This window comes from Leiobunum rupestre, chromosome 10 (assembly GCF_980474605.1).
Source record: "Leiobunum rupestre chromosome 10, qqLeiRupe1.1.hap1, whole genome shotgun sequence".
Classification (NCBI taxonomy): domain Eukaryota; kingdom Metazoa; phylum Arthropoda; class Arachnida; order Opiliones; family Sclerosomatidae; genus Leiobunum; species Leiobunum rupestre.
The window spans coordinates 3296458-3312047 of record NC_143393.1 but is presented as its reverse complement, the minus strand read 5'-3'; the positions used below and the strand labels follow the sequence as shown (position 1 = coordinate 3312047).

The window sequence follows — 15590 nt, the reverse complement described above, 5'->3', positions numbered from 1 at the left end:
GAAATTAAAAATTTGGGACCAGATGGCAGCGTCCATGGAGTTGGAGATTAGATTATTGAAAGGTAAAATTAACGCCGAATTTTCATGTTAAGTTATACTAATCTATTTTATTAACTAATATGGTAAGAATGTTTGAATATCAGATATTCATGAGAATATATTTCAATCTAATCTTTGCGAAACGGTTGAAAAATTAAACTAGGAGGCACAAAATAGCCCTCGTAATGAATCTTCTAAAAGGCTTACATAATATCGAATGGATATTCAATAGAAAGAGTACAGCTCAAGACGTTATATTAACTTCATTAATTACTGGTAAAGCTAAATTTTCCATGAAAATGGGCATTATTCTTCAAAATCATTATCTTCAAATAACATTTTTTCGGGGCCATAGTTAAAAAAATATTTATTAACTCGTAAATCAGGCTATGGAGATACTCGCCATTTCGTACCAGATTTTTAACTCTCGCGAATTACGCACGGTAGCGCGAAAGTTCGAAGAGAAATACTCTATAGGAGCTTAGTATGAAATTGCGAGTCCTGTAGTAATTTGCCCATGGTATTCGTCTTAGTAGCAATTTGCGATTAACGATTTATTGGCGTCGGCCGGGAATCGAACCCAAGTCTGCTGCGTGCAAGAGATTTACTCTAGCCACTGAGCCACCGACGCTACGGTGTTTTTATTATATTAATCTGATATTTAATTAAATATTTATAAATTTTATTAATCTATATTTAATTAATTTTTTATAAATTATATTAATCTTACATTTATTTAAATATTTATAAATTATATTAGTCTATATTTAATTAAATATTTATAAATTATATTAATCAATATTTAATTAAATATTTATAAATTATATTAATCTTATATTTAATTAAATATTTATAAATTATATTAGTCTATATTTAATTAAATATTTATAAATTATATTCATCTTATTTTTAATTAAATATTTATAAATTATATTAATCTTATATTTAATTAAATATTTATAAATTATATTAATCTTATATGTAATTAAATATTTATAAATTATATTATTCTTATATGTAATTACATATTTATAAATTATATTAATTTTATATTTAATTAAATATTTTTAAATTATATTAATCTTATATTTAATTAAATATTTATAAATTATTAATCTTATATTTAATTAAATACCTTTACGTTGACGATTTTTTATCGGGGGGAAAAGACGTATCTCGGTTGGGTCAGCTCGAGTCTTAAATGGAGCGGGGATGAAATTACGTAAGTGGGCAACAAATTCTCCAAAACTTAGGGAACTCTGGAACAATCATTCCATTCCGGGGGAAATCGAAATATTCGAAAAAGCAGAAGAGGAAAAACAAACCAAAATATTAGGATTAAATTGGGATCCAAATTCAGACATTTTTACCTTTGACCTAAGCAAACTAATAGCGGTCGTAAGTGCGCTTAAACGAACTAAACGACAAGTTTTAAGCCTCGTATCACAAATCTTTGATCCGATAGGCTTATTAGCTCCATTCACGATTCGCGCTAAAATCCTCTTTCAGGAGATATGGAAGCTAGAAAAAATAAACTGGCATTCGGAATTATCGGAAGAAATCGGTACGCAATTCGAATCTTGGTGCGCAGAGTTACACCTACTGCATGAAATTAAAATAAACAGACATTATTTTCACGATGCAAACCAAGATGTAGTCCAAATAGAATTGCATTGTTTTTGCGACGCTAGCGCAAAAGCTTACGCCACTGCTATTTATGTAAGGTACGTAACAAAAACAAACCAAATTGGAGTTTCCCTAATAACGGCAAAATCGAGGGTAGCTCCCCTAAAAGAAAAAGTACTTACGCTCCCAAGGCTCGAATTAATGGGATGCCTTTTAGGCGCTAGATTGACCAATAGTGTAAAGGGGACTTTCGGGGAAGAAATAACAAAATTTTATTTTTGGACCGACTCGACAATAGCTATATGTCGTGGGTAACCGACTCTCCAAAAATATGGAAACCCTTCATACACAATCGAACTAGTGAGATTCAAACTTTAACTAGAAACAGCGAGTGGGCGCACTGCCCAGGGGTAGATAATCCCGCGGATTTACCAACCCGAGGAATTAAAGCCTCTAACTTACCAAAAAATAAACTGTGGTTTAATGGTCCACCATGGTTGGGAAAAACAAAAGAGCACTGGCCAAAAACAATGCCAGAACCCAATTTAAAAATAGTAGCCGAGGAGAGGCGAAAACTAGTCATGTCGGTGAACGTTGTCAAAACAGTATGGGTGCATAAAATAGTCGATTTAGATCGAAGTAACTCCCTAGATAAAATGTTGCGCGTAACAGCTTACGCGTTAAGATTTGTAAAAGCGGCTAGGAAATTAGGCAAAACTACAGGCCCTATAACCGCGGGAGAAATGAAATACGCGGAATTAAAATTCGTAAAAGACATTCAGGCCGAAGAATATCGCCCAGAATTAAAATCACTCGAAAAGGGTGAAAAAGTGCACCCTTCGTCCAACATCGCTTCTTTAAGCCCCATCCTAAACGAGGGGGGTATTATTTGTTTGGGGGGTCGTTTAGGGGAATCCGAAGACCCGACTTACAACGAGAAGCACCCCATCATTTTAAACAAACTTTTTCGATTTTCAAAATTATTAATGATAAGAAGTCATACTCAAGTTAATCACGGGGGAATCGGAGACACCATCGCCCAATTGGTTGGCGGCCGGGAGGCAGTTGGCCAGAACAATTGTAAAAGATTGCCCAAAATGTAAACGGTTTAAAGCCAAACTAGGCGAAGTGCCTACCGCTCCGTTACCCAAAGAACGTATCAGCGAAAATCCAGCTTTCTCCATTATAGGCGTAGATTTTTTCGGTCCTACAATGATCAAAATTGAAAACAATAAACAAAAGGCGTACGTCTTGTTAGCCACATGCGCCGTTACGCGAGCAGTTCATATTGAACTCCATCCATCACTCAGCACTCGAGAGTTTTTATTAGCATTAAGACGCGTGATTTCCCGAAGGGGTCTACCCAGTGTAATTTTTTCAGACAATGCCCTAACTTTTAAGAAAGCTGATAAAGAATTACAAAAAATATGGGAGAAACTCAATGATGCGGAAATAAAAGAATTTTTTGGAAATCACGGTATAAAATGGAGTTATATAATAGAACGATCAGCTTGGATAGGGGGATTTTGGGAGCGTTTAATTCGCTCAATAAAAACATCCCTAAAGAAAACGCTAGGTACCGCCTTGCTAAACTATACAGAGATGGAAACTGTACTCTCCGAAACGGAAGCTATTATAAATTCGCGTCCCATTGCGTACACTTATAATGACCCAAATGAACCATAACCTCTCTGTCCAGCTGATCTAGTAATTGGCCGAAGATTAACTTCGTTGCCACCTCTCCAATTTAAAGAAAATCTTACAATTAAAAGAGATCAATTAAAAATTAGACAAAAACATCGCGAACAAATTATGCAACGAATTTGGAAAAAATGGCGGCATGATTACTTGATGGAATTGAGATCAGCTCATCATGCTGACCCGAATAAAAGAAAATCTACATTGTTTAAAGTATTGGATGTTGTAATCGTCTATGACGATAAAATACCACGTCCTATGTGGAAGTTAGGAATTGTCAAATAAATAATTTTAGGTGAAGGCAATAAAATCCGTGCCTGCATTGTAAAAAATTCTAAAGGATATGACATTAAACGTTCTGTGCATCACTTAGCGAATTTAGAAATTACTGATTAAAACATTTCTTCTGGTGATAATTAGCATTATCACCGGGGGGAGTGTTAAAAAACCGCCTCGTAATTTAATTAAAATGTTTAAATCAAATGTCGTAATAAATAAAAATAATAAAATGTAATTGCAGAACTAAAATTGTATAATTTAAAATAAAATCCAAACATGTATAAATTCCAATTGCAAAAATAATATCTTAAAAACTTTCCAAATGTAAAATTAATCCTCTAAAAATGTCTATTATATTGTAACGCGTAGGCTCGGTTGTCGACGTGGGATTCTTGGAACCGGGGAAATGGACAGCGCCGATTTGGCGCTAAAATTTCGCCACTTTGAGCCAATTTCCCCCGTTTTCCCCAGGCGTCCAAGATTCCCGCATCGAGTCCGTTGATTTCACAACCCAGCTTCCTTTCATTGTATTTGAAAAATGTATTGCCACTCTCGACCTAGCCTCGAAGTCGACAAGGATGGAAAAAACCACCATTCCTAAAAATAAAACTAAACTTTAAAAACAAAACTTGTCATTTTACTTAGATAAACGTCAGTCCAGAACAAAATCATATAGGCGCAATTAGAAGCCTCCCAAAACAAAACGATAAAAAAAACCTTATATCATTTTTCAGTCGGCGATATAAAGTAAAATATAGCTCTCCCTGAACCAAAAAATTAAACCAGAGAAAATCGGTGTAAACCCAAATCCAAATTTTCTACAATTAGTTACCAAGAGCTCATTCCCGGCATAGTATTAAAATCAACATCCACGGATATATTTATCGCAATGTCCTTCTAACGCTCGATTTGAAATTGATGGTACTAAGAATTATCCAGTTTACCAAGAATATGGGAGTGTAGCATTAGGCTCTGGTACCACGTTTGTAACGAAAATTCGTCTGTCATTTATAATTTCGTCTTATGGATGTATATAGGCTACGTTCAGTGAAGCTCAATGGTCTCAACGTTGACAACTTTTTTTAACTAAACGGTTTTTGTATTTTCCGGTTTTGACGTCACGTTGGCAACGTTAGCTCAACAAACTCAACGATTGAAAGAGCAGGTTTCTTCGCTGTTAAACGGAATCGTGACGTCACAGAACACGGGAAGGCTAGCTGCAATTACAACAATCCTTAAAAAGCGTTCAGCAAAAGTCTCAACGGAATTAACGCAAACGTAAGACCGTTAAGCTTCACTGAACGTAGCCACTGTCTGTCTATAGATGATCAACAAGACGAACCTTCGGTACAAACCGAGGGAACGCGTTCCAGAACTCTCCATCCTTCTTAAGAACATGAATTCGTTCTTGGTGGAACCCTTTTGGAGGAACGCCTAGACACGCCATATTGACACATTTTCCGTATATCTAAGATCGAATCATGACGCCAATTCTGTTAACATTTAATGTAACGATCGAAAACTAGATTCTAGTGAACTTGTTCGCTTTTGGAACGTGTGAAGGGCGAACCGCCCGTAAGAGCCTCTAGAGTATCTACTAATGAATAGCAATCCGGCAAGCATCGCAATTTTGGAACTAGCTCTAAAACTGTGCTCTCAGTATATACTGGACTACATATTTATGACAGTGACAAGCACAATGAAATATTCTTTACGCAATCTCACACTACAGCCACAAGTAACATAAATGTAAGTATGACACTTCCTATTCACAACTCTCCGCGAACGGCTCCTAGTATTTAGACGATACCTGAGAAATCCCAACCGGCAGCCTTTTTGACGGACCATCCAAGGTTTATTGTTGTAGTAGTGAGAATCAACCTAAGAAGTACCTAGATTCTAGTATAATACTCAAGAGGAGACAACCAACTTTACGGACCGATTTCAAAACACGTGGTTTTCCCACAGCTGCTGTAGATGAAGGTCCACAGTGCTCCAAAAGCCCAATATTTTGGCCAAAATTACAGAGTCGTAAGTTACATTAGATAGATTAAGCTATTTGTTGCCTATATCTTTAAACGCGTAACCCGAACTACACACGGCTGAATTGAATAATACAATTAATTCCAGTAAAACGATTAAATCTTGTTTCGTTTAATTGGAGCGTGTTTAAGTTCAAAGGTTTGATTAAAAACTAAGCACAATTGGATATGATCTGAAAATTATAAAAAAACGGAGAAAATAATATTTTTAAACCTCATCACGCACATGACAAGATCGAAAGAAGTTGTGACTCGTGAGCTGTATTTTGGACTCCAACGAATGACGAATTACTCTACCTCATTGGCTATAATCAACCGCAACGTTCTGATGTTTCGATGTCACAACTACATTTTATTAATTTAGCTTATTTTACAAAATACAAGCTAGCTCGCGTACCCAAAACAATAAATTTAGAAGCTCAAAGCTTCCATCTGCCTTATATATCAAGATTGCTTATTTAGTTTTACTTAAAATAAGTTACTCTTAAAAAAATCGTACTTCTGTAGTTGTAACAATAGTTTTTCCGAATCGATACTATCGATATTTTATTTTATTTTTAGTCAGCCTCTTCCCGACATGCGCAGTTGGATTTTTAACTTTTAATATTTATAAAAGTTACAGAATATGGTCCCTGGAGAGTTTTTGTGGGAAAGATTCACCTATTCACATTTCCCTTCCCTTCTCTCATTTTCGAAGTCATAATAGGCCTAGTTTTAATTGGATTTTAAAGTATAATTTGGCTTGCCCAACTTGTTAAAGAATGCGACGTCTTTTTAAATGAATGCCTCATCATTTTAAACGAATGCGACGTCTTTTTAAAGGAATCCGACGGCTTTTTAAATGAATGCATCGCCATTTAAAAAAAAACGCGACGAGTTTTTAAACGAACGAGATATCATTTAAACAAACCCCACATCACTTTAAAAGAACGCGACATCACTTTAATGGAACGCGACATCACTTTAAAGGAACGCGACATCATTTCAAACGAATGCTTTATAATTTTAAATGAATGGAATACTTCATTTAACCGTGAACGTGCAATCATCTTCAATAGAGAGATTAAGGTAACGCTCTAGAAGTTCCAATGCAACTTCTAGAACCCCATGAAACTTTTTGTCGTTCATCGATCACGTTTATTTTTAGCGTATAGTTCAGTATCCGCTGAGAAAAACTTGAAAGAAAAGCGACCCAATTTTTCACATTTGTTGCGTTGGAACTTCTAGAGCGTTTGCTTAACCTCTCTATTTTATAGAAACGCAGAGACATTTCTAGGAGAACCGGCCCCCTTGGCGTGGCAAAGGGGCGAAATTCCGATATTTCTACAAATTTGAGTACTACAGTCATAACCCTAATAAATTTTCAAGTGGCAATTATTTAAGCTAGCGATTGTGCAGAAAATCGAAAGAAAGGCAACGCAATTTTCAATTGCATCTATTGATTATGGTTTCAGTCCATATCCAAAAAGTTTTTTTTATCTCTTAAAGCTGGTTTTAATTTTTTTTTATAATTATCGATTTAGATAAAGGCAGTGTAAAGTTACACCATTATGGTGGCTAAACGAAATAAATTTGTTTGCTAAAAACTGGCGCCAGAGGTGGTGCTAGGATTTAAAAAGGTTTAAGCTTTATTTATTAATAATGGTGGTCCGTTTTTTGTGAAACACATCACGGTGTCGGCCCTTAGGCAACAGCCACTCGCCATGTGATTAATCAGGGATGAGATAAGTGTTAGGGCCGCACCAACGGGGGGACACAAAGGAATAGGGAGGGGCACCCGAGCTCACTACACTCCCGGCAGGGGGGTTCGTTTAGCCACGTCATTTGAGTTTACAAATTGGTTATACGCTTTATCTACAATACCCGGGGAATAACGTTTTTATCTAATAACAAATTTTTGTGTATAATGTTGTTTTTTTACGAACACACTGAAAATTTGCCGATGAGATCACCACTAAGCCCTCTATTGGCCGATTTTTTTTTATTGTCGTTGATTTCCTTTTTGAAATGTAGTAACTTAACTCTAGGAACTTCAAAAAACTAAATCTAACACGAAGAAACAAACAATTATGTTATTTTAAGTTAGACGCAAAAGATCGCGTACTATGACTTCGTTAAGCTCGTTAAAGGAAAAACACTGCAAAAAGGAAAAGGTAGGCTTGCACGTAGTTACAGAGTGCGCAGTCTGTTCACTTTCTTTTTCATGTTCTTCTACTACTTAGCACTGTCTTATTTTATACTCGTTTCCGATCTAGGGATAAATTATTATAATAGCAAAAAGTATTATTGATGTGGCAAAATAAATACATTATTATATATGATGTAAATATAATAAAATGCGTTTCGATTGACGATATTTTGTAAGCCTACTTGATGAAATTCGGAACTGTGAATTTAAGTTGAGCCGAAGGAGCTCATTGCCCAACGTTTCTCATACACCACCAATTACCAAAATTATTTTTATAAGCATCCCCCGTGGTAACAGTGATCACCGTGTATAATTTCAAATCAATAGATCCAGTGGTATTCGCGACCGTTAAGATGACATTGGCGTGCATCCAAGAAAGCTTCGCTTGCTCAGCTCAATGAATAAAAGATGAATATACATTACAGAACACTAAATGCAACACGACTTTCTTCATTAAAAGCAATTAATTTTTTTTATTGTTTCAGGACTTTGGTGATGCGTCAGATATGCATTAAAAGAAAAAAATGTAAATGTTACGATATTAGGATTTAATTTTCATACATTAGCGGAAATGGCGGACAAGTTGAATTTGTTACGGAAATTCTAATTCTAAGAAATAAGAAAACGAAAACTAAAAAATGCTAAGAATACCAGAACCATCATAAAAACACAAATTCAGTACAAATAAAAACAGTTCCTGACCTCAACGCTAGCTCTGGACCCTGTTGTAGTACACCATTACTGCTACGCTACTGAGAAGACTACGAGGATGATTTTATTATTTTCATTTCGTCTATTTCACAATCCGTGACTAAATTCAAGGTTAGCGGTGCCCGGGGAAAGTGCCAGATCGCGACCTTCAAAATATTCCCGATTAACGACTGACGGAATGGACAGTTGGTTGATGAAGTCCATCGGTTCCTGTTTGATGCGGGTGACGTCGAATTGGGGGCAATCCGTATTGAACTTCGTTTCGCCATGAATATCCTGGTACTCAATGAGTTCCGTGTCTGGTTCGCGTTTAATGACGAGGCAAGCGTTGGTTTTAATGGTGAGAACATTAATTCGTGCAGTCGTCAGACGGCGTAGTCGCACCGAGCAAGACTTGACGCTCGTATCGAGACAGCGAGTAAATTGTGACGCTGTCTGACCTGAAGCACCTCGGGTGACGCTGGTGAATGCATTGCGATCGGGTCGACAGCCTGGTAAGCCACGAGGACAGATCCGACGGTGTACTCTTAGATGTTGTTTCGTCGTGAATGTCTTCTCGCAATCACGGCACCTGTGCGCCTTGTCTTGGGAATGACGAAATATTTCGTGACGTTTTAATTGGGGCATCTGTTTGCAACGGAAGCCGCACTTTGAACACGAGTAAGGCTTCGCTTGTTTTATGAAACATGATCGAAATTCGTCGCTGCTGTGCTTTAGTTTGTGTGTTTTCAAGCCTGCTCTAAATGCAGTTGCGTAGCTACACTGATCGCATTTGAACGGTTTTTCACCAGTATGAGTGCGTACGTGACCCTTAAGTCCTATTTTCTCCGAACATGCGTAGCTACACCGATCACATTTGAAGGGTTTCTCGCCCGAATGTTTTCTTTTGTGGCGTATCAAGGAGCTATTTAAAGCGGTTGAGTAGGTACACTGATCACATATGTAACGTTTTTCGCCCGTGTGTTTTAATTGGTGTAGAGTTAGTCGATATTTTATTGCAGATGTGTAGGTGCACTGACCACATTTGTAGGGTTTTTCTCCGGTGTGCCTTCTTCGGTGATTGATCAGCGTCTCTTTCAATGCGCTTGCGTAGTTACACTGGTCACATTTGTACGATTTCTCACCCGAATGTTTCCTTTTATGGATCATTACATGACTTTTACGCACGGAAGTGAACTTACACTCGTCGCATTTGTACAGTCCTTCGCCGGTGTGTTTTGTGTTGTGTATTTTTAAATCGGTTATTTGGGCACACTTGTAATTGCACAGATCGCACATATAGGGTTTTTCGACCGTGTGTGTTCTTTTGTGTTTATTTAGTTGTTGTTTTTGGGAAAATGAGTATCTACATTGATCACATTTGTAGGGTTTTTCACCCGTGTGTGTTCTTTTGTGTACGTTAAGGCGGTAATTTAGGGTACATGTGTAACTACATTGATCACATTTGTAGGGTTTTTCGCCCGTGTGTGTTCTTTGGTGCACTTTAAGGGTGAATTTTTCTAAACACGAGTAACAACATTGATCGCATGTGTAGGGTTTGTCGCCCGTGTGTATTCTTTTGTGTATAGCTAAGTTGCATTTGTAATATGTTGTGTGATTGCACTGGTCGCATTTGAAGCGCTTCTTTAACGTGCCTTTTTTAGCGTGTGTTCTTTTGTGTTGTTTAAGGTTGCTACTTTGGGTACTTGAGTAACTACATTGATCGCATGTGTAGGGTTTTTCGCCGGTGTGTGTTCTTTTGTGCACTCTAAGTGTGCTTTTTTCGACACACGAGTAACTACATTGATCGCAAATGTAGGGTTTTTCGCCCGTGTGTTTTCTATTGTGAACTTTAAGGTAGCTTTTCAAGGTACATGTGAAACAACACAGATCGCATTTGTAGGGTTTTTCGCCCGTGTGTTTTCTTTTGTGCACTTTAAGTGTGCTTTTTTCGACACACGAGTAACTACATTGATCGCATGTGTAGGGTTTGTCGCCCGTGTGTATTCTTTTGTGTATAGCTAAGTTGCATTTGTAATATGTTGTGTGATTGCACTGGTCGCATTTGAAGCGCTTCTTTAACGTGCCTTTTTTAGCGTGTGTTCTTTTGTGTTGTTTAAGGTTGCTACTTTGGGTACTTGAGTAACTACATTGATCGCATGTGTAGGGTTTTTCGCCGGTGTGTGTTCTTTTGTGCACTCTAAGTGTGCTTTTTTCGACACACGAGTAACTACATTGATCGCAAATGTAGGGTTTTTCGCCCGTGTGTTTTCTATTGTGAACTTTAAGGTAGCTTTTCAAGGTACATGTGAAACAACACAGATCGCATTTGTAGGGTTTTTCGCCCGTGTGTTTTCTTTTGTGCACTTTAAGTGTGCTTTTTTCGACACACGAGTAACTACATTGATCGCAAATGTAGGGTTTTTCGCCCGTGTGTTTTCTATTGTGAACTTTAAGGTAGCTTTTCAAGGTACATGTGAAACTACACAGATCGCATTTGTAGGGTTTTTCGCCCGTGTGTTTTCTTTTGTGTACCAATAGGTTGCTTTTGTAAAGACAGGTGTAATTGCACTGATCGCATTCGAAGCACTTCTTTTTAGACTGCGCTTTCTTTTGAGTACTAAGTTTCGACATTTTATTTTTTTAGCGTGATCCCACTCTAACTTTGTGTTTTTATTATTGTCAACTTTGATTTAGTTCCTTTGCCGTGAAAATGTGGCCATCTTTACTATCCGGGATTAGTTGATGTAGAAATCCAATGAAGCTTTCCTAAATTAAAGAGAAAAAAATCCTAATTAATCCTGACGAAATATTTTGTGCAATCTTTTAAAATAGTGTTTGCTTATCAACACTAATAAAGAAAATAGTTTGAGTTACTAAATGGATCAGCAAATCTTAAACTGTCTGCTCCTATCTGATCATCAGTCTTTCTAAGCCATTGAAGAGGCGCTGGTGTGGGATGTGCCTACGTTAGCGGGTCAAATGTACTGCTCGGATTTGTTTTTTCATTAGTCACAAATTTTCCGATTTATTTAACAAAAGTTGCTCAAAAGAATATCATTTGAACTTATTTAATTTAAGCATTTATTTGGAAAAATTGCCATTTATTCAAATTATTATTATTATTATTATTAATTATTTTAGTTAAAGAAGATTATTTAAACATTTAATTCAACTTTTGGTTATTTAAATAAATATTACTTGAATATACCCGAGCTTATTGTATTCATGAATAAATATTAATCGAAATCGTCAAGTTGCCCACGTACGCTGCCATTTTAGTGGGTAGTAACTTGTTCCAGCGAAAAATACTTCAACTAGGTCGTCGTCTTTTTATACAAACTTACGATTCGAAGATCGTTATTTTCGAAATATTTTAAATTTTCGTTTATATGAAAAAATGCATTTCATATTTATGAAAACAAACATTGAATCAAGAATGTTTTATTTTTACCTAGGGAGAATGTCTATGTCGAGACGTTTTTGACGTTTCTCTCAATCCACCCGTTGGTCCCCCCAGTACGCTCCGCCGCTTAAAAATAAACCCCAAAATCCTGGTATTTCATTGGCTCGGTAATTATTACGTCACTCAACGCGATGGAATTAAACACAAGGGATGTTTGTTTCGCCCCTGCACGCGACGAGAGGTAAGGCGTTCAACGTGCCCGACGATTGTCGCGACATAATCCTTCTTCCTATATATAAATAAAAACATAACAAACTTGGATCCAATTCTTAGTTAAAAGTTATATTAATTTAATAAAAAAGATTAATTTCATAAAATAAAGATAATAATTTCACAAAAAGTTATATTAATTTCATAAACATTGATATTATTTTAGTAAAAGCGATATTAATTTCATAAAAAGCGATATTAATATCATATAAAATGATAGTAATATCCATAATGTCAATCAGGCATACGCGCTGTAAAACGAGAAGAACTGTCACCGCGAAAACAAAAAAAAACCGTCCCGTGTGACCCCTCTGAGAAGCAAAAAGTAACAAAACAAACCAGGAAAACTGAAGAAATAAAATGGTGAGTACCCAATTCCCCAAAACCTTCCTGGGTTTAGGGAAAGGTTAGAAAATTGCAAAGTTGTGTTTCGCGTACCCCACTTTACTCCAAAATGTAGTAAATCGTATTTGGTTAGCCTATCCGCAAATTCTTACGTTTTCTATTATTAAAACTAGCTGAGTCAGGTAATGTTTAATTATTTATGACAATTAAGTGATTTTACTACGGAACAAAATGATTATTTGAAAATTCGCACGTTCTTTCGCAGCCTTAAGCGGTTTAAAAAAGCGAGATTATTTTAAATTTACCCATAATTCCATATTAGGTTTTCTGTGTGACACGATAGCACTGGACATAAGCTAAACGATTAAGAGAAATCCATTATTAAAATGCCTCCCATTTTTCATGCTCGGTTTGATGACTTTGGTTCATTTACTTCTGATTCAACTAATTGAACAGAAGAAAATTGTATAGTGTGAGCGTAAAAATTGCCTCAATGGTTACATTTTTTTTTCTGTTCACACTATACAATTTTTCTTTATAACCAATACTTGTTTATAATTAAGTGGCCAAATTAATTGCATAGGTCGAATGGAACTTCCCCGTACAGCTAATTTTGCCACTTAATTGTACCCTGCTAATTGTAAACAACAAAATTGTCCAGTGTGAAGAGAAACATTGTAATAATGATTCAAAAACGATTTATGTTCACAATATTCATTTTTCTTGCTTATAAGTAGTTTGATAGAATTAGGTGATCCAATTAATTGAATAGCGTGAAAGGGCTTTAGAGTGCCCTCGTATATATTTTTTTCAAGCGTATTAATATTTCCTGATTGAAACAGACAAAAAAAATTCCATTCTGAATTGGAATATCTCCCCTTTTCTCTTGCCCTGTAACACCCTCCCTTGGATTTAAGTCCCCTTACTTGAAGGCCACTACTTGCATTAGTCGCAACTTTCAATCACCTTGGTGAATTCATTTCTTTGAGAAGGGTTGGGAAATGTGACTCCTAACGCTGGTAAAACATTGGAACTGTTTAGATAGTGAGCCAAGATTTGAAAATAAAAATCCTTGCAAATACCTCTTAAACAATAATAAACTGATATTATATCGTTCAAACACAATTTGTTATTCACATCGTGTATCCTACTTTACGAAAACATTAGCGAATAATTTTTCCCGCGTTTTTAACTCAATATGTTTTTCTCGGTTTTTCTACTTGCCAATTTTTTTTTTTCACATTTCCTATTACCTCTGCTGGAATGTAGGAAATTAAACTTGATGCATTTTGTTTCGACTTACTTTTAAATCAAAAATTGAAAAATCGAATTATTTTTACAGGAGGTTTACATGTAATTAGGGTCAGATAAACACCACGTAAAAGAATAGGTATTCATTCTTCCAAGCTTTAGCACAGGGAATGATAATCCATTTCCAAATAAGTAGATAATTTAACAACAACATCGACCGACAACTGTCCGTCCACGACCGTGGTCCGTCCAAGAAGCATTACACAAATGGAGGTATAATGGCCGCCTTTCGGGGTGTCCGAGAATAAGGACCACCAACAAACTCTTCCAACTAGTCGGAGAATTAGCCGCTCGTGAAAAACTTACTGACATTGATAGTTTAAAAACGTGGGAAAATCATTTGCTGATGTTTTAATAAAGTAAGAAACACGACGTAAATATAAATTGTGTTTTGGACGATATAATATCAGTTTTTTTATTGTTTAAGAGGAATTTGCAAGGGCTTTTATTTTCATATTTTTGTTCAATATCTTAACAGTTTCAAATTTTTTACCAGCGTTAGGAGTCATATCTCCTAACCCGTCTCAAAGAAATGAATTCACCAAGGTGAGGGAAGATGGCGATAAATGATAGTCGTGTACTTCAAGTAAGGGAACTTAAATCCGAGGGAGTTACATACAGGGAAAGAGAAAAGGTGAGATATTCCAATTCAGAATGGAAACAACTTTGTAACAATCAGAAAATATTAATACGTTTGAAAAAATATATATAAGTGGGCACACTAAAACCCTTTCACGCTATATAATTAATTGGATCACTTAATTGTAATTTAATGATCAAACTACTTATAAGCAAGAAAAATGTATAGTGTGAACAGAATTATTTTTAATCATTCCTAAAAGTTTACTGTTGACATTGGACAAATTTGTTGTTTACAATTAGTTGGGTACAATTAAGTGGCCAAATTAACTGTACTGGGATTACATCTCTATGCATCGCGGGGGGGGGGCGATATAAAATTATCGATACTTTTAATGACTAAACTCTCAAGTCCCTTTACCACTATACATCTAATTTGGCCACTTAATTTTATACAAGTAATTGCAGAAGTTAATGAACCAATGTTTTCAGTCTCCTATATTTCCCCAAAGATAATATAACTCCGTACCCTAGTTTCGAAATCAAGCTCCTTGCACGTAAACGCAGGCTCTTACTGAGTTCCCGGCGGAAGTCGAAAAAAAAACTGCCTCCATGGAGCTGGCAGGGCTACCGACATCTAGTTAAAACGTAAAGGTTTAGTGAAAATTGCGCCGTGGTTTTTGACTTGCGGTTTTCAAGATACCAGATATTTTGGCGTTATATTGTTTTAAAACAAAAATGGATCATGCCTGTAGCTCTAAAAATGTTTCTAAACAAAAGAAAACTAAAGGTGAGTAATATAATCTTGGGTTATCTATTGAAATTCCTTATTTCTCACCCTGCTATGGAGCCCGATTTTTCCGACTTTCGGCGCGAACACAGTAAAAGCCTCACGAGAAAACGAACTATCGAGAAACGCCGTGATTTCGAATCTAGGGTACGTAGTTATATTATCTTTGATTTCCCATACTGGATGCGTTTTCCACTTGCGACTAAATGCCAGACTCTTTTTGTGGGTCAAAAATGGCAAAGAATGGGAGGTGGTAATTCTAGCTCTAATATTGGTCAAACCACGCTAGCTATCCAAAGGTTTCAAGTTATGTTGTCTTTTAATTCA

The 15590-nt window shown here is 36.2% G+C and overlaps 2 protein-coding genes across 2 annotated transcripts; one reads left to right on the top strand and one right to left on the bottom strand.

Moving 5' to 3' along the window:
* Positions 1-1967: 1967 nt before the first annotated feature.
* Positions 1968-2768, top strand: LOC149923362 (uncharacterized). The gene has a single exon (XM_090161596.1). The coding sequence runs from the start codon at positions 1968-1970 to the stop codon at positions 2766-2768; it is 801 nt and encodes a 266-aa protein (XP_090017722.1).
* Positions 2769-8442: 5674 nt separating this feature from the next.
* LOC149923361 (uncharacterized) lies at positions 8443-11196 on the bottom strand. Its single transcript, XM_090161595.1, has one exon. It carries the CDS (start codon positions 11194-11196, stop codon positions 8671-8673), a length of 2526 nt encoding a protein of 841 aa, XP_090017721.1. The 3' UTR covers positions 8443-8670.
* Positions 11197-15590: the final 4394 nt, after the last annotated feature.